Source organism: Ascaphus truei, unplaced genomic scaffold (genome assembly GCF_040206685.1).
Source record: "Ascaphus truei isolate aAscTru1 unplaced genomic scaffold, aAscTru1.hap1 HAP1_SCAFFOLD_271, whole genome shotgun sequence".
Classification (NCBI taxonomy): domain Eukaryota; kingdom Metazoa; phylum Chordata; class Amphibia; order Anura; family Ascaphidae; genus Ascaphus; species Ascaphus truei.
Window position 1 is genome coordinate 154,011 of NW_027455653.1, and position 18,443 is coordinate 172,453.

At 67.9% G+C, this 18,443-nt stretch overlaps 2 protein-coding genes across 2 annotated transcripts; both read right to left on the reverse strand.

Annotated features, from left to right (window-relative positions):
* Nucleotides 1-7,518: 7,518 nt before the first annotated feature.
* Nucleotides 7,519-9,169, reverse strand: LOC142481480 (uncharacterized). The gene is made up of 2 exons (XM_075582886.1): nt 8,618-9,169; nt 7,519-8,575 (listed from the first exon to the last, which is right to left on the reverse strand). The coding sequence occupies exons 1-2, from the start codon at nt 8,782-8,784 to the stop codon at nt 7,618-7,620; spliced, it is 1,125 nt and encodes a 374-aa protein (XP_075439001.1). The 5' UTR covers nt 8,785-9,169; the 3' UTR covers nt 7,519-7,617.
* Nucleotides 9,170-11,056: 1,887 nt separating this feature from the next.
* Nucleotides 11,057-16,445, reverse strand: LOC142481488 (TBC1 domain family member 10B-like; the record flags this gene model as incomplete). Its single annotated transcript, XM_075582901.1, is given in 4 exon segments — nt 11,057-12,060; nt 12,063-12,177; nt 16,147-16,301; nt 16,421-16,445. Coding segments are annotated over 4 exon segments (729 nt in total), but the record flags the coding sequence as incomplete, so codon positions are not given.
* Between the last annotated feature and the right edge of the window lie 1,998 nt (nt 16,446-18,443).

An 18,443-nucleotide genomic window follows, 5' to 3' on the forward strand; every position in this document is an offset into this window, starting at 1 on the left:
AGGGACGGATGTCGGTGGGGCGGGATGGATGTTGGCGGGGACGGATGGCGGCGGGGCGGGGACAAATGGCGAGGTGGGACGGATGGCGACGGGGCGGGGACGGATGTCGGCGGGGCGGGGACGGATGTCGGCGGGGACGGATGTCGGCGGGGCGGGGACGGATGTCGGCGGGGCGGGGACGGATGTCGGCGGGGCGGGGACGGATGTCGGCGGGGCGGGGACGGATGTCGGCGGGGCGGGGACGGATGTCGGCGGGTCAGGGACGGATGTCGGCGGGGCAGGGACGGATGTCAGCGGGGCGGGACAGATGTCGGCGGGGCAGGGACGGATGTCGGCGGGGCGGGAACGGATGTCGGCGAGGCGGGACGGATGGTGGCGGGGCGGGAACGGATGGCGGGGAAGGGACAGATGGCGGGGGGCAGGACGGATGTCGGCGGGACGGATGTCGGCGGGGTGGGACGGATGTCGGCAGGGCAGGGATGGATGGCGGGGACGGATGGCGGCGGGGTGGGACGGGTGTCGGTGGGGTAGGGACGGATGTTGGCGGGGACGGATGGCAGCGGGGCGGGGAGAAATGGCGGGGTGGGACGGATTGCGGCGGGTGGTGACGGGGCGGGACGGATGGCGACGGGGCGGGGCGGGATGTCGGCGGGGCGGGATGTCGGCGGGGCGGGATGTCGGCGAGGCAGTGACGGATGTCGGTGGGTCAGGGACGGATGTCGGCGGGGCAGGGACGGATGTCGGCGGGGCGGGACGGATGGCGACGGGGCGGGACGGGATGTCGGCGGGGCGGGATGTCGGCGGGGCGGGATGTCGGCGAGGCAGTGACGGATGTCGGCGGGTCAGGGACGGATGTCGGCGGGGCAGGGACGGATGTCGGCGGGGCAGGGACGGATGTCGGCGGGGCGGGAACGGATGTCGGCGAGGCGGGACGGATGGTGGCGGGGCGGGAACGGATGGCGGGGGGCAGGACGGATGTCGGCGGGGCGGGACGGATGTCGGGGTGGGACGGATGTCGGCGGGGCGGGACGGATGTTGGGGTGGGACGGATGTCGGGGTGGGATGGATGTCGGCGGGGCGGGAACGGATGGCGGGGGGCAGGACGGATGTCGGCGGGGCGGGAACGGATGGCGGGGGGCAGGACGGATGTCGGCGGGGCGGGACGGATGTTGGGGTGGGACGGATGTCGTGGTGGGATGGATGTCGGCAGGGCGGGGATGGATGTCGGGGTGGGACTGATGGCGGCGGGGTGGGACGGATGTCGGCGAGGCGGGACGGATGTCGGGGCGGGACGGATGTTGGGGTGGGACGGATGTCGGCGAGGCGGGACGGATGTCGGGGTGGGACGCATGTTGGGGCGGGACGGATGGTGGCGGCCGGGACGGATGTCGGGGTGGGACGGGACGGATGTCGAGGTGGGATGGATGTCGGGGTGGGATGGGTGGCGGCGGGGCGGGACGGATGTCAGGGTGGGACGGATGTCGGCGGGGTGGGACCGATGTCGGCGGGGTGGGACGGATGTCGGCGGGGTAGGGACGGATGTTGGCGGGGACGGATGGCAGCGGGGCGGGGAGAAATGGCGGGGTGGGACGGATTGCGGCGGGTGGTGACGGGGCGGGACGGATGGCGACGGGGCGGGGCGGGATGTCGGCGGGGCGGGATGTCGGCGGGGCGGGATGTCGGCGAGGCAGTGACGGATGTCGGCGGGTCAGGGACGGATGTCGGCGGGGCAGGGACGGATGTCGGCGGGGCAGGGACGGATGTCCGCGGGGCGGGGACGGATGTCGGCGGGGCGGGAACGGATGTCGGCGAGGCGGGACGGATGGTGGCGGGGCGGGAACGGATGGCGGGGGGCAGGACGGATGTCGGCGGGGCGGGACGGATGTCGGGGTGGGACGGATGTCGGCGGGGCGGGACGGATGTTGGGGTGGGACGGATGTCGGGGTGGGATGGATGTCGGCAGGGCGGGGATGGATGTCGGGGTGGGACTGATGGCGGCGGGGTGGGACGGATGTCGGCGAGGCGGATGTCGGGGCGGGACGGATGTTGGGGTGGGACGGATGTCGGCGAGGCGGGACGGATGTCGGGGTGGGACGCATGTTGGGGCGGGACGGATGGTGGCGGCCGGGACGGATGTCGGGGTGGGACGGGACGGATGTCGAGGTGGGATGGATGTCGGGGTGGGATGGGTGGCGGCGGGGCGGGACGGATGTCAGGGTGGGACGGATGTCGGCGGGGTGGGACCGATGTCGGCGGGGTGGGACGGATGTCGGCGGGGCGGGACGGATGTCAGGGTGGGACGGATGTCGGGGTGGGGCAGATGTCGGCGGGGCGGGACGGATGTCGGCAGGGCGGGGAACGGATGGCGGGGTGGGACGGATGTCGGCGGGGCAGGGATGGATGGCGGGGTGGCACGGATGTCGGCGGGGCAGGGATGGATGGCGGGGTGGGACGGATGTCGGGGTGGGACAGATGTCGGCGGGGCGAGGCTGGATGGGACGGATGTCGGCGGGGCGGGGATGGATGGCGGGGACGGATGTCGGCGGGGTGGGACGGATGTCGGGGTGGGACGGGACAGATGGCGGGGTGGGACGGATGTCGGCGGGGCGGGACGGATGTTGGCAGGGCGGGATGGATGGCAGGGTGGGACGGATGTCGGCGGGGCGGGATGGATGGCAGGGTGGGAAGGATGGCGGCGGGGCAGGGATGGATGACGGGGTGGGGATGGGTGGCGGGGCTGGATGGCGGGGCAGGGACGGATGTCGGCGGGGCGGGATGGATGTTGGCGGGGACGGATGGCGGCGGGGCGGGGACAAATGGCGGGGTGGGACGGATTGCGGCGGGTGGCGACAGGGCGGGACGGATGGCGACGGGGCGGGGACGGATGTCGGCGGGGCGGGGATGGATGACGGGGTGGGGATGGGTGGCGGGGCTGGATAGCGGGGCAGGGATGGATGTCGGCGGGGCGGGATGGATGTTGGCGGGGACAAATGGCGGGGTGGGACGGATTGCGGCGGGTGGCGACGGGGCGGGACGGATGGCGACGGGGCGGGGACGGATGTCGGCGGGGCGGGGACGGATGTCGGCGGGGCAGGGACGGATGTCGGAGAGGCAGGGACGGATGTCGGCGGGGCAGGGACGGATGTCGGAGAGGCAGGGACGGATGTCGGCGGGGCAGGGACGGATGTCGGCGGGGCGGGAACGGATGTCGGCGAGGCGGGACGGATGGTGGCGGGGCGGGAACGGATGGCGGGGGGCGGGGAAGGGACAGATGGAGGGGGGCAGGACGGATGTCGGTGGGGTGGGACGGATGTCAGCGGGGCGGGACGGATGTCGGCGGGGTGGGACGGATGTCGGCGGGGCGGGACAGATGTCGGGGTGGGACGGATGTCGGCGGGGCGGGACGGATGTCGGGGTGGGACGGATGTCGGGGTGGGACGGATGTCGGGGTGGGACGGATGTCGGCAGGGCGGGGATGGATGTCGGGGTGGGACGGATGTCGGGGTGGGACGGATGTCGGCAGGGCGGGGATGGATGTCGGGGTGGGACGGATGTCGGGGTGGGACGGATGTCGGCGGGGCGGGACGGATGTTGGGGCGGGACGGATGGTGGCGGGGCGGGAACGGATGGCGGGGGGCGGGGAAGGGACAGATGGCGGGGGGCAGGACGGATGTCGGCGGGGTGGGACGGATGTCAGCGGGGCGGGACAGATGTCGGCGGGACGGATGTCGGTGGGGTGGGACGGATGTCAGCGGGGCGGGACGGATGTCGGCGGGGCGGGACGGATGTCGGCGGGGTGGGACGGATGTCGGCGGGGCGGGACGGATGTCGGCGGGACGGATGTCGGCGGGGTGGGACGGATGTCGGCGGGGCGGGACGGATGTCGGCGGGGTGGGACGGATGTCGGCGGGGCGGGACAGATGTCGGGGTGGGACGGATGTCGGCGGGGCGGGACGGATGTCGGGGTGGGACGGATGTCGGGGTGGGACGGATGTCGGGGTGGGACGGATGTCGGCAGGGCGGGGATGGATGTCGGGGTGGGACTGATGGCGGCGGGGTGGGACGGATGTCGGCGAGGCGGGACGGATGTTGGGGTGGGACGGATGTCGGCGAGGCGGGACGGATGTCGGGGCGGGACGCATGTTGGGGCGGGACGGATGGCGGCGGCCGGGACGGATGGCGGGGTGGGACGGATGTCGGGGTGGGATGGATGTCGGGGTGGGATGGGTGGCGGCGGGGCGGGACGGATGTCAGGGTGGGACCGGTCGGCGGGGTGGGACGGATGTCGGCGGGGTGGAACGGATGTCGGCGGGACGGATGTCAGGGTGGGACGGATGGCGGGGTGGGACGGATGTCGGGGTGGGACAGATGTCGGCAGGGCGAGGCTGGATGGGACGGATGTCGGCGGGGCGGGGATGGATGGCGGGGTGGCACGGATGTCGGCGGGGCAGGGATGGATGGCGGGGTGGGACGGATGTCGGGGTGGGACAGATGTCGGCGGGGCGAGGCTGGATGGGACGGATGTCGGCGGGGCGGGGATGGATGGCGGGGACGGATGGCGGCGGCTGGGACGGATGTCGGGGTGGGATGGGTGGCGGCGGGGCGGGACGGATGGCGGCGGGGTGGGACGGATGGCGGCGGGGCGGGACGGATGTCGGGGTGGGACGGATGTCGGGGTGGGATGGATGTCGGGGTGGGACGGATGTCGGGGTGGGACGGATGTCGGGGTGGGATGGATGTCGGGGTGGGATGGATGTCGGGGTGGGACGGATGTCGGCGGGGCGGATGTCAGGGTGGGACGGATGTCGGGGTGGGATCGATGTCGGGGTGGGACGGATGTCGGCGGGGCGGGAAGGATGTCAGGGTGGGACGGATGTCGGGGTGGGATGGATGTCGGGGTGGGACGGATGTCGGCGGGGCGGGAAGGATGTCAGGGTGGGACGGATGTCGGGGTGGGACGGATGTCGGGGTGGGACGGATGTCGGGGTGGGACGGATGTCGGGGTGGGACGGATGTCGGGGCGGGACGGATGTCAGGGTGGGACGGATGTCGGGGCGGGACGGATGTCGGGGTGGGACGGATGTCGGGGCGGGACGGATGTCGGGGTGGGATGGATGTCGGGGTGGGACGGATGTCGGGGTGGGATGGATGTCGGGGTGGGACGGATGTCGGGGTGGGATGGATGTCGGGGTGGGACGGATGTCGGGGTGGGATGGATGTCGGGGTGGGACGGATGTCGGGGTGGGATGGATGTCGGGGTGGGACGGATGTCGGGGTGGGATGGATGTCGGGGTGGGACGGATGTCGGGGTGGGATGGATGGCGGGGTGGGACGGATGTCGGGGTGGGATGGATGTCGGGGTGGGACGGATGTCGGGGTGGGACGGATGTCGGGGTGGGATGGATGTCGGGGTGGGATGGGTGGCGGCAGGGTGGGACGGATGTCGGCGGGGCGGATGTCAGGGTGGGACGGATGTCGGGGTGGGATGGATGTCGGGGTGGGACGGATGTCGGCGGGGCGGGAAGGATGTCAGGGTGGGACGGATGTCGGGGCGGGACGGATGTCGGGGTGGGACGGATGTCGGGGCGGGACGGATGTCAGGGTGGGACGGATGTCGGCGGGGTGGGACGGATGTCGGCGGGGTGGGACGGATGTCGGCGGGGCGGGACGGATGTCAGGGTGGGACACATGTCGGCGGGGTGGGACGGATGTCGGCGGGGTGGGACGGATGTCGGCAGGGCGGGACGGATGACGGCGGGGCGGGACGGATGACGGCGGGCGGGACGGATGTCGGCGGGCGGGACGGATGTCGGCGGGGTGGGACGGATGTCGGCGGGGTGGGACGGATGGCTGCGGGGTGGGACGGATGGCTGCGGGGCGGTACGGATGTCAGGGTGGGACTGATGTCAGGGTGGGATAGATGTCGGGGTGGGACGGATGGCGGCGGGGTGGGATGGATGGCGGCGCGGCGGATGTTAGGGTGGGACGGATGTCGTCGGGGCGGGACGGATGTCGGGGTGGGACGGATGTCGGGGTGGGACGGATGTCGGGGCGGGACGGATGTCGGGGTGGGACGGATGTCGGGGCGGGGACAGATGTCGGGGTGGGACAGATGTCGGGGTGGGACGGATGTCGGGGTGGGACGGATGTCGGGGCGGGACGGATGTCGGGGTGGGACGGATGTCGGGGCGGGGACAGATGTCGGGGTGGGACGGATGTCGGCAGGGTGGGATGGATGTCGGGGTGGGATGGATGTCAGGGTGGGACGGATGTCGGCGGGGTGGGACGGATGTCGGCGGGGTGGGATGGATGTCGGCGGGGTGGGATGAATGTCGGCGGGGTGGGATGGATGTCGGGGTGGGACGGATGTCAGGGTGGGACGGATGTCGGCGGGGTGGGATGGATGTCGGGGTGGGATGGATGTCAGGGTGGGACGGATGTCGGCGGGGTGGGATGAATGTCGGCGGGGTGGGATGGATGTCGGGGTGGGATGGATGTCAGGGTGGGACGGATGTCGGCGGGGTGGGATGAATGTCGGGGTGGGACGGATGTCGGCGGGGCGGGACGGATGTCAGCGGGGCGGGACGGATGTCAGCGGGGCGGGACGGATGTCAGCGGGGCGGGACGGATGTCAGCGGGGCGGGACGGATGTCAGCGGGGCGGGACGGATGTCGGCGGGGCGGGACGGATGTCGGCGGGGCGGGACGGATGTCGGCGGGGCGGGACGGATGGCAGCGGGGCGGGACGGATGTCGGCGGGGCGGGACGAATGGCGGCGGGGCGGGACGGATGGCGGCGGGGCGGGACGGATGGCGGCGGGGCGGGACGGATGTCTGGGCGGGACGGATGTCGGGTGGGACGGATGACGGCTGGGCGGGACGGATGTCGGCGGGGCGGGACGGATGTCTGGGCGGGACGGATGTCGGCGGGGCGGGACGGATGTCGGGGTGGGACGGATGACGGCGGGACGGATGTCGGCGGGGCGGGACGGATGTCGGCGGGGCGGGACGGATGTCTGGGCGGGACGGATGTCGGGTGGGACGGATGACGGCGGGGCGGGACGGATGTCGGCGGGGCGGGACGGATGTCTGGGCGGGACGGATGTCGGCGGGGCGGGACGGATGTCGGGGTGGGACGGATGACGGCGGGACGGATGTCGGCGGGGCGGGACGGATGTCTGGGCGGGACGGATGTCGGGTGGGACGGATGACGGCGGGGCGGGACGGATGTCGGCGGGGCGGGACGGATGTCTGGGCGGGACGGATGGCAGCGGGGCGGGACGGATGACGGCGGGACGGATGTCGGGGCGGGACGGATGACGGCGGGGCGGATGTCGGACGGGACGGATGACGGCGGGGCGGGACGGATGTCGGGGCGGGACGAATGGCGGCGGGGCGGGGGGTAACCGGGGACCCCTGTATGTTATTGTTACCTTTAGTCCCGGGGACACATTTCCTGATATAATGCAGATTCCTTTGTCCCGGGGAGACCGTCCGACCCCCAAATAAGAGACACAGAGCAGAGTTACCTTGTGTAATGATTCTCAGTAAGGGGGTAACAGTATGAAGGGGGGACCCCCCAGTATAACACACTGCACCCCAAAACCTCCCTTCCACTGTCACAAATACATATTAAGCAGAATAATCCAGTTATTTCCTTCAGTGCACAACAGGCCGCAGAGCCGCAGGTATGTGACACGCAGAGCCGCAGGTATGTGACACGCAGAGCCGCAGGTATGTAACACGCAGAGCCGCAGGTATGTAACACGCAGAGCCGCAGGTATGTAACACGCAGAGCCGCAGATATGTGACACGCAGAGCCGCAGGTATGTAACACGCAGAGCCGCAGATATGTGACACGCAGAGCCGCAGGTATGTGACACGCAGAGCCGCAGGTATGTAACACGCAGAGCCGCAGGTATGTAACACGCAGAGCCGCAGGTATGTGACACGCAGAGCCGCAGGTATGTAACACGCAGAGCCGCAGGTATGTAACACGCAGAGCCGCAGGTATGTGACACGCAGAGCCGCAGGTAACACGCAGAGCCGCACGTATGAGACACGCAGAGCCGCAGGTATGTAACACGCAGAGCCGCAGGTATGTAACACGCAGAGCCGCAGGTATGTGACACGCAGAGCCGCAGGTATGTAACAAGCAGAGCCGCAGGTATGTGACACGCAGAGCCGCAGGTATGTAACACGCAGAGCCGCAGATATGTGACACGCAGAGCTGCATGTAACACGCAGAGCCGCAGGTATGTGACACGCAGAGCCGCAGGTATGTAACACGCAGAGCCGCAGGTATGTGACACGCAGAGCCGCAGGTATGTGACACGCAGAGCCGCAGGTATGTAACACGCAGAGCCGCAGGTATGTGACACGCAGAGCCGCAGGTATGTGACACGCAGAGCCGCAGGTATGTGACACGCAGAGCCGCAGGTATGTAACACGCAGAGCCGCAGGTATGTAACACGCAGAGCCGCAGGTATGTAACACGCAGAGCCGCAGGTATGTGACACGCAGAGCCGCAGGTATGTGACACGCAGAGCCGCAGGTATGTAACACGCAGAGCCGCAGGTATGTGACACGCGGAGCTGCATGTAACACGCAGAGCCGCAGGTATGTAACACACAGAGTCGTATGTATGTAACACGCAGAGCCGCAGGTATGCAACACGCAGAGCTGTATCTAACATGCAGATCACTACACAACCGTCTGTATGTAACATGCAGAGCCGCATGTAACACGAAGAGCCGCAGGTATGTAACACGCAGAGCACTGTACATCTGTAACAATCAATCAGTGTACTCAGAACATGCAGAGCAGCAGATCTGTGACATGCAAAGCAGTGTATATATCAATAAGATCTGCAGAGCAGTGTGTGTATATGTATGATTCGCACACACACACACATATATATATATATTTTGCAGACACAATCAGTAGGACTGTGTGTGTGAATATATATATATATATATATATATATATATGGAAAACAACACAATTAAAGCCTGCAACTAACTAGATAAATAATACAAAATTGCTCAAATCAAAAAAATAACAGCCCAACGACGGTGCTGGGGACAAGTATAAATAAATGCCAGCAGAGAAAGAGGAAGGGTCCCTGTAAAAGCACTCAAGCAAAGGTGATATATAAATTGATTTATTCAAGAAACATGAATTACACAAGATGAGATAAAACAGTCCCCAAGGTCTCCCTACACCCCGACGCCTGACCTAACCATACAATGAGATTACAGTAATGTGATATGGTATATGGAACACACACAAACCCTATATAATGTGCAGAGCAAGAAAAACACATGTTTAACCTGCTAAGCAATGTCAGTGGGAACGCCGTGGGAGGGAGCTAAATACTGGGACCAAATAAGCGCGACAAAGGATTTAACCCCTAATGCAGTACCACTCCCCTTGGACCCCCAACACGTCAGTGTGAACCCCTGCTGGACACCCCGATCTGCAACCTATACCATTCCAGGACTTTTTTTGCTCTGCAAACATATGATCACCTGCAAGTATACTCTGCATTTGCTTTGCTTCTCAGGCTTTGTGTTGCCTTATTGTGGCTGATTGAGTGGTTAACTGCGTGGTACTGCATTAGGGGTTAAATCCTTTGTCGCGGTTATTTGGTCCCAGTATTTAGCTCCCTCCCACGGCGTTCCCACTGACATTGCTTAGCAGGTTAAACATGTGTTTTTCTTGCTGTGCACATTATATAGGGTTTGTGTGTGTTCCATATACCATATCACATTACTGTAATCTCATTGTATGGTTAGGTCAGGCGTCGGGGTGTAGGGAGACCTTGGGGACTGTTTTATCTCATCTTGTGTAATTCATGTTTCTTGAATAAATCAATGTAGATATCACCTTTGCTCGAGTGCTTTTACAGGGACCCTTTCTCTGCTGGCATTCATAATATATATATACGATCCAAGTATGTACACACACGATCCTCAGAGCACTGTGTATGAATATATATAACCTGCAGAGCAGTGTTTACGCGTGAGATGTGCGCGCACACACACACACACACACACACACACACACACACACACACACACACACACACACACACCTGGCTCTCGTCCTCACGCAGATATACACAGACGATGTTCCTGTATGTGTGTGCGTGTGTGTGTATGTATATATATATATATCTCACACACACATGATGTTCCAGTATATATGTATGCTCCTCCGCAGAGCACGTTTCTTGGCAGCCATTGCGGTAGGAGTGACGCTCTGCGAATATCTGGCATTGCGGTGGAAGGAGCGATGCTCTGCGGATATCTAGCGTTGCGGTAGGAGTGACGCTCTGCGGATATCTGGCGTTGCGGTAGGAGTGACGCTCTGCGGATATCTGGCGTTGCGGTAGGAGTGACGCTCTGCGGATATCTGGCGTTGCGGTAGGAGTGACGCTCTGCGGATATCTGGCGTTGCGGTAGGAGTGACGCTCTGCGGATATCTGGCGTTGCGGTAGGAGTGACGCTCTGCGGATATCTGGCGTTGCGGTAGGAGTGACGCTCTGCGGATATCTGGCGTTGCAGTAGGAGTGACGCTCTGCGGATATCTGGCGTTGCGGTAGGAGTGACGCTCTGCGGATATCTGGCGTTGCGGTGGAAGGAGTGATGCTCTGCGGATTACTGTACAGTAAGTACGCGGGACGCATGGCTCCGGGGGGGGGGGGGATATTTAAAAACAAGACGTGACCCAAATATATACAAATTAAAGTAAAACCTGAAATGTGTGCAGAAAGGTCAGAGGTCAGGGGGTGTAAAGGTCAGAGGCGGGGGGTGTTAAGGTCACTGCCGGATGGCCCATAAAACATGCGGGGGGCGCCACCCTCACAATCACGTGAGCAAGGGTGGGAGCATGCGCGGGGAGTGAGGCGAGGGGGGGAGCAGGCGCGGGGGGGAGCATGCGCGGGGGGGGAGGCGGGGGGGGGAGCATGCGCGGGGGGGAGGCGAGGGGGGGGAGCAGGCGCGGGGAGTGAGGCGAGGGGGAGAGCATGCGCGGGGAGTGAGGGATGTGGGGGTGGAGAACGAGCGGAGAGGAACCCAGGAACGGGGGTGGGCCGTGGCCCCCGGCTCACCATGTTATAGGGTATTAGCCGCTTCCTATGAGAAGACCCTATTGTCCTAAAGCGCTGGAATATCCCGACACCGCCGGCAGCGCCAGAGGGGCCGGCGAGGAGCCGGTGAGCCCCGGCCATTATTCCAGGGAGGGGGCGGCAGCCTCCGCGGCCCCCCTCCTTCTCCCGGCACCGCGTGCCGCCGTCCCCCCTCTGCATATCCCGTATACACACAGAGCAGCGAGGACACGCCGGCCCCCCTGGGAGGGGTGTAAGTTGGGGGAGGGGGGGGAGAAGAGGGGGTTTGCGCTGAATAGTATAAGGCAGAAGGCAGCTCCACCCCCCCCCCACTACCACAGGGGGGAGAACTTCACAATGCAGGGGGGGCGAGGGGGGTAATGTGGCCCCAGAGTCTCTGCAAGGGGGAGGTGATCCTTCAGAAGTAGGTGTCGTGTGCCGCCCCTCCCCCCCCCGCCGCACTGTCCGCAGACCCCTTGCTGCTTTTCCTGGGGGTCTCCACTTTGGGGGGGGAATCCTTACTCCGGAAGGAGAATTTTCTCTCTCTCTTCTGCTTGACTTCGCTCTTCTCTCGCTCCTTCTGCGCTCTCTTCTCCTCCTTCTCTCGCTGCCTCTCCCGCTCCCTCTCCTCCTTCTCTCGCTGCCTCTCCCGCTCCCTCTCCTCCCTCTCTCTCTTCCTGTCGCGCTCCCTCTCCTGCTTCTCTCTCCTCCTCTCCTGCTCCCTCTCCTGCTTCTCCCTTGCCCTTCTTGGCCTCCTGTTTGGGGGTTCCCAGGGGGGCTTTGTTAGAGGTGGGGGAGGGCAGGGCGGGACGCAGTCCTTCGGACACCACCACGGACTCTGGCTGGGCAGCGGGGGTGGGCGGGGGGGAGGGACGTCGCAGGCTGACCAGGCTGAGCCGGCTGCCGCCGAGGGACGGGTTCAGACGCAGCTTCTCCTCTTGGATTTGTCGGCTCCGTGGAGACGGCGCGAGGGGCGGTACTGCAGCTCGCCGCGGTTTTCTCGCCATTTCCGGAGTTGGGTGGTGCTCTCTCGCTCGATTAAGACATCTGTGACGGGCAGGGAGCCCACCTGGGGGAGAGAGACGGGCGGGGGGAGGGGGGAGGGGGGAGGAGAGAGACGGGCGGGGGGGGGGGGGGAGACAGGTGGGCGGGGGGGGGGGGAGAGACGGGCGGGGGGGGAGAGAGACGGGCGGGGGGGGGAGAGAGACGGGCGGGGGGGGGAGAGAGACGGGCGGGGGGGGGGAGAGAGACGGGCGGGGGGGGGGGAGAGAGACGGGCGGGGGGGGGGGGAGAGAGACGGGCGGGGGGAGAGACGGGCGGGGGGAGAGACGGGCGGGGGGAGAGACGGGCGGGGGGGAGAGAGAGGCGGGCGGGGGGGGGAGGGGGGAGGAGAGAGACGGGCGGGGGGGAGGGGGGGAGGAGAGAGACGGGCGGGGGGGAGAGAGACGGGCGGGGGGGGGAGAGACGGGTGGGGGGGGAGAGACGGGCGGGGGGGGGGAGAGACGGGCGGGGGGAGGGAGAGGCGGGCGGGGGGAGGGAGAGGCGGGCGGGGGGAGGGAGAGGCGGGCGGGGGGAGAGAGACGGGCGGGGGGGGAGAGAGACGGGCGGGGGGGGGAGAGAGACGGGCGGGGGGGAGAGAGACGGGCGGGGGGGAGAGAGACGGGCGGGGGGGAGAGAGACGGGCGGGGGGGAGAGAGACGGGCGGGGGGGAGAGAGACGGGCGGGGGGAGAGAGACGGGCGGGGGGGAGAGAGACGGGCGGGGGGGAGAGAGACGGGCAAGGGGGAGAGAGACGGGCGGGGGGGAGAGAGACGGGCGGGGGGGAGAGAGGGGGCGGGCAGGGGGGAGAGAGGGGGCGGGCAGGGGGGAGAGAGGGGGCGGGCAGGGGGGAGAGAGGGGGCGGGCAGGGGGGAGAGAGGGGGCGGGCAGGGGGAGAGAGGGGGCGGGAAGGGGGGAGAGGCGGGGGCGGGGGGGGAGAGTGGCGGGGGCGGGGGGGAGAGAGGCGGTGGCGGGGGGGAGAGAGGCGGTGGCGGGGGGGAGAGAGGCGGTGGCGGGGGGGAGAGAGGCGGTGGCGGGGGGGAGAGATACGGGCGGGGGGGGAGAGACGGGCGGGAAGGGGGAGAGAGACGGGCGGGGGGGGAGAGAGACGGGCGGGGGGGGAGAGAGACGGGCGGGGGCGGGAGAGAGACGGGCGGGGGGGGGAGAGAGACGGGCGGGGGGGAGAGAGACGGGCGGGGGGGAGAGAGACGGGCGGGGGGGAGAGAGACGGGCGGGGGGGAGAGAGACGGGCGGGGGGAGAGAGACGGGCGGGGGGGAGAGAGACGGGCGGGGGGGAGAGAGACGGGCAAGGGGGAGAGAGACGGGCAAGGGGGAGAGAGACGGGCGGGGGGAGAGAGACGGGCGGGGGGGAGAGAGACGGGCGGGGGGGAGAGAGACGGGCGGGGGGAGAGAGACGGGCGGGGGGGAGAGAGACGGGCGGGGGGGAGAGAGACGGGCGGGGGGAGAGAGACGGGCGGGGGGGAGAGAGACGGGCGGGGGGGAGAGAGACGGGCGGGGGGGGAGAGAGACGGGCGGGGGGGAGAGAGACGGGCGGGGGGGAGAGAGACGGGCAAGGGGGAGAGAGACGGGCGGGGGGAGAGAGACGGGCGGGGGGGAGAGAGACGGGCGGGGGGGAGAGAGACGGGCGGGGGGAGAGAGTCGGGCGGGGGGGAGAGAGACGGGCGGGGGGGAGAGAGACGGGCGGGGGGGGGAGAGAGACGGGCGGGGGGGAGAGAGATGGATGGGGGGGAGAGAGATGGGTGGGAGAGTGCCCGCTGTGAGAAACAAGGAGATTCTTTTCCCAACCCCCAACCACTTTACCTCGGGTAGCAGGACGCCCCCCCTCCCCTCAGGCAGCAGGACGCCCCCCCCTCCCCCCCGGGCAGCAGGACGCCCCCCCCTCCCCCCGGGCAGCAGGACGCCCCCCCCCTCTCTCCGGGCAGCAGGACGCTCCCCCTCCCCCCCCTCACCTCGGGCAGCAGGACGCCCCCTCTCCCCCCGGGCAGCAGGACGCTCCCCCCCCCCCCTCACCTCGGCAGCAGGACGCCCCCTCCCCCCCTCCCCCCGGGCAGGACGCTCCCCCACCCCCCTCAAATCGGCAGCAGGTCATCCCCCCCTCCCCCCGGATAGCAGGACGCTCCCCCTCCCCCCCACGGGCAGCAGGACGCCCCCCCTCCTCCCTCCCCCCGGGCAGCAGGACGCTCCCCCTCCCCCTCCCCCCTCACCTCGGGCAGCAGGACGCCTCCCCTCCCCACGGGCAGCAGGACGCTCCCCCCTCCCCCCCTCACCTCGGGCAGCAGGACGCCCCCCTCCCCCCGGGCAGCAGGACGCCCCCTCCCCCCCCCTCCCCTCAGGCAGCAGGACGCCCCCCCTCCCCTCAGGCAGCAGGACGCCCCCCCTCCCCCCGGGCAGCAGGACGCCCCCCCTCCCCCCGGGCAGCAGGACGCCCCCCCCCTCTCTCCGGGCAGCAGGACGCTCCCCCTCCCCCCCTCACCTCGGGCAGCAGGACGCCCCCTCTCCCCCCGGGCAGCAGGACGCTCCCCCCCCCCCCTCACCTCGGCAGCAGGACGCCCCCTCCCCCCGGGCAGGACGCTCCCCCACCCCCCTCAAATCGGCAGCAGGTCATCCCCCCCTCCCCCCGGGTAGCAGGACGCTCCCCCTCCCCCCCACGGGCAGCAGGACGCCCCCCCTCCTCCCTCCCCCCGGGCAGCAGGACGCTCCCCCTCCCCCTCCCCCCTCACCTCGGGCAGCAGGACGCCCCCCCTCCCCACGGGCAGCAGGACGCTCCCCCTCCCCCCCCTCACCTCGGGCAGCAGGACGCCCCCCTCCCCCCGGGCAGCAGGACGCCCCCTCCCCCCCCTCACCTCAGGCAGCAGGATGCTCCCCCTCCCCCCCTCACCTCGGGCAGCAGGACGCTCCCCCTCCCCCCCTCACCTCGGGCAGCAGGACGCCCCCCCTCCCCCCGGGCAGCAGGACGCCCCCTCTCCCCCCGGGCAGCAGGACGCCCCCCCTCCCCCCGGGCAACAGGACGCCCCCCTCCCCCCCTCACCTCATGCAGCAGGACGCTCCCCCTCCCCCCGGGCAGCAGGACGCCCCCCCTCCCCCCCTCACCTCGGGCAGCAGGACGCCCCCCCTCACCTCGGGAAGCAGGACGCCCCCCCCTCCCCCCGGGTAGCAGGACGCTCCCCCTCCCCCCCTCACCTCGGGCAGCAGGACGCCCCCTCTCCCCGGGCAGCAGGACGCCCCCCCCTCTCCCCGGGCAGCAGGACGCCCCCCCCTCTCCCCGGGCAGCAGGACGCCCCCCCTCCCCCCTCACCTCGGGCAGCAGGACGTCCCCCCTCACCTCGGGCAGCAGGACGCCCCCTCCCCCCTCACCTCGGGCAGCAGGACGCCCCCCTCCCCCATCACCTCGGGCAGCAGGACGCCCCCCTCCCCCCTCACTTCGGGCAGCAGGACGCCCCCCTCCCCCCCTCACCTCGGGCAGCAGGACGTCCCCCTCCCCCCCCTCACCTCGGGCAGCAGGACGCCCCCCTCCCCCCCTCACCTCGGGCAGCAGGACGCCCCCCTCCCCCCGGGCAGCAGGACGCCCCCCTCCCCCCTCACCTCGGGCAGCAGGACGCCCCCCTCCCCCCCCTCACCTCGGGCAGCAGGACGCCCCCCTCCCCCCTCACCTCGGGCAGCAGGACGCCCCCCTCCCCCCTCACCTCGGGCAGCAGGACGCCCCCCCCCCCCTCACCCCGGGCAGCAGGACGCCCCCCTCCGCCCTCACCTCGGGCAGCAGGACGCCCCCCTCCCCCGCTCACCTCGGGCAGCAGGACGCCCCCCTCCCCCCGGGCAGCAGGACGCCCCCCTCCCCCGCTCACCTCGGGCAGCAGGACGCCACCCCTCCCCCCGGGCAGCAGGACGCCCCCCTCCCCCCGGGCAGCAGGACGCCCCCCTCCCCCCGGGCAGCAGGACGCCCCCCCCCCTCACCCCGGGTAGCAGGACGCCCCCCCCCTCACCTCGGGCAGCAGGACGTCCTCGTGCATGTATTGCGCGGGGAGACTGCGCAGTTTCTCCATGGTCTCGTACATCCCCTGACAGCCGCGCAGTTTGTCCACAGAACCCAGTGTGTGTCGCAGCAGAACCAGGCCGACCCGGAACACGATCTTCACCCCTGGGACAGACATGGGGGTCAGTACAAAGCCGCACCCCCAAATACAGAGAGGGGGGGAGGGGGGCTCCGCACCCACAGACACAGAGACACACACACGCACAGAGCGGGGTGGGACTGACCCTCACAGAAGAACATGTCCCACACACGCACACAGAGACACACGCACACAGAGACACACGCGCACACAGAGACACACGCGCACACAGAGACACGCGCACACAGAGACACGCGCACACAGAGACACGCGCACACAGAGACACACGCACACAGAGACACACGCACACAGAGACACACGCGCACACAGAGACACACGCGCACACAGAGACACACGCGCACACAGACACACACGCGCACACAGAGACACGCGCGCACAGAGACACGCGCGCACAGAGACACGCGCGCACAGAGACACACGCACAGAGACACACGCACAGAGACACACGCACAGAGACACACGCACACAGAGACACACGCACACAGAGACACACGCACACAGACACACGCACACAGAGACACACGCACACAGAGACACACGCACACAGAGACACACGCACACAGAGACACACGCACACAGAGACACACGCACACAGAGACACACGCACACAGAGACACACGCACACAGAGACACACGCACACAGAGACACACGCACACAGAGACACACGCACACAGAGACACACGCACACAGAGACACACAGACACACGCACAGAGACACACGCACACAGAGACACACGCACACAGAGACACACGCACACAGAGACACACGCACACAGAGACACACGCACACAGAGACACACGCACACAGAGACACACGCACACAGAGACACACGCACACAGAGACACACGCACACAGAGACACACGCACACAGAGACACACGCACACAGAGACACACGCACACAGAGACACACGCACACAGAGACACACGCACACAGAGACACACGCACACAGAGACACACGCACACAGAGACACACGCACACAGAGACACACGCACACAGAGACACACGCACACAGAGACACACGCACACAGAGACACACGCACACAGAGACACACGCACACAGAGACACACGCACACAGAGACACACGCACACAGAGACACACGCACACAGACACACGCACACAGAGACACGCGCGCACAGAGACACTCACGCACAGAGACACACGCGCACAGAGACACGCGCACAGAGACACGCGCACAGAGACACGCGCACACAGAGACACGCGCACACAGAGACACGCGCACACAGAGACACGCGCACACAGAGACACGCGCACACAGAGACACACGCACACAGAGACACACGCACACAGAGACACACGCACACAGAGACACACGCACACAGAGACACACGCACACAGAGACACACGCACACAGAGACACACGCACACAGAGACACACGCACACAGAGACACACGCACACAGAGACACACGCACACAGAGACACACGCACACAGAGACACACGCACACAGAGACACACGCACACAGAGACACACGCACACAGAGACACACGCACACAGAGACACACGCACAGAGACACGCGCACAGAGACACACACACACAGAGACACGCGCACACAGAGACACGCGCACACAGAGACACGCGCACACAGAGACACACGCACACAGAGACACACGCACACAGAGACACACGCACACAGAGACACACGCACACAGAGACACACGCACACAGAGACACACGCACACACACACAGAGACACACGCACACAGAGACACACGCACACAGAGACACACGCACACAGAGACACACGCACACAGAGACACGCACACAGAGACACGCGCACAGAGACACACGCACAGAGACACACGCACACAGAGACACGCGCACAGAGACACGCGCACAGAGACACACACACAGAGACACACGCACACAGAGACACACGCACACAGAGACACACGCACACAGAGACACACGCACACAGAGACACACGCACACAGAGACACACGCACACAGAGACACACGCACACAGAGACACACGCACACAGAGACACACGCACACAGAGACACACGCACACAGAGACACACGCACACAGAGACACACGCACACAGAGACACACGCACACAGAGACACACGCACACAGAGACACACGCACACAGAGACACACGCACACAGAGACACACGA

Coding starts and splice junctions, on each gene's coding strand:
- LOC142481480 (XM_075582886.1), bottom strand. CDS start 8,784: ATGTACAGTGCTCTGCGTGTTACATACCTGCGGCTCTTCGTGTTACAT. Junction 8,576..8,617: donor CGACTCTGTGTGTTACATAC/CTGCGGCTCTGC, acceptor CGTGTCACATAC/CTGCGGCTCTGCGTGTTACA.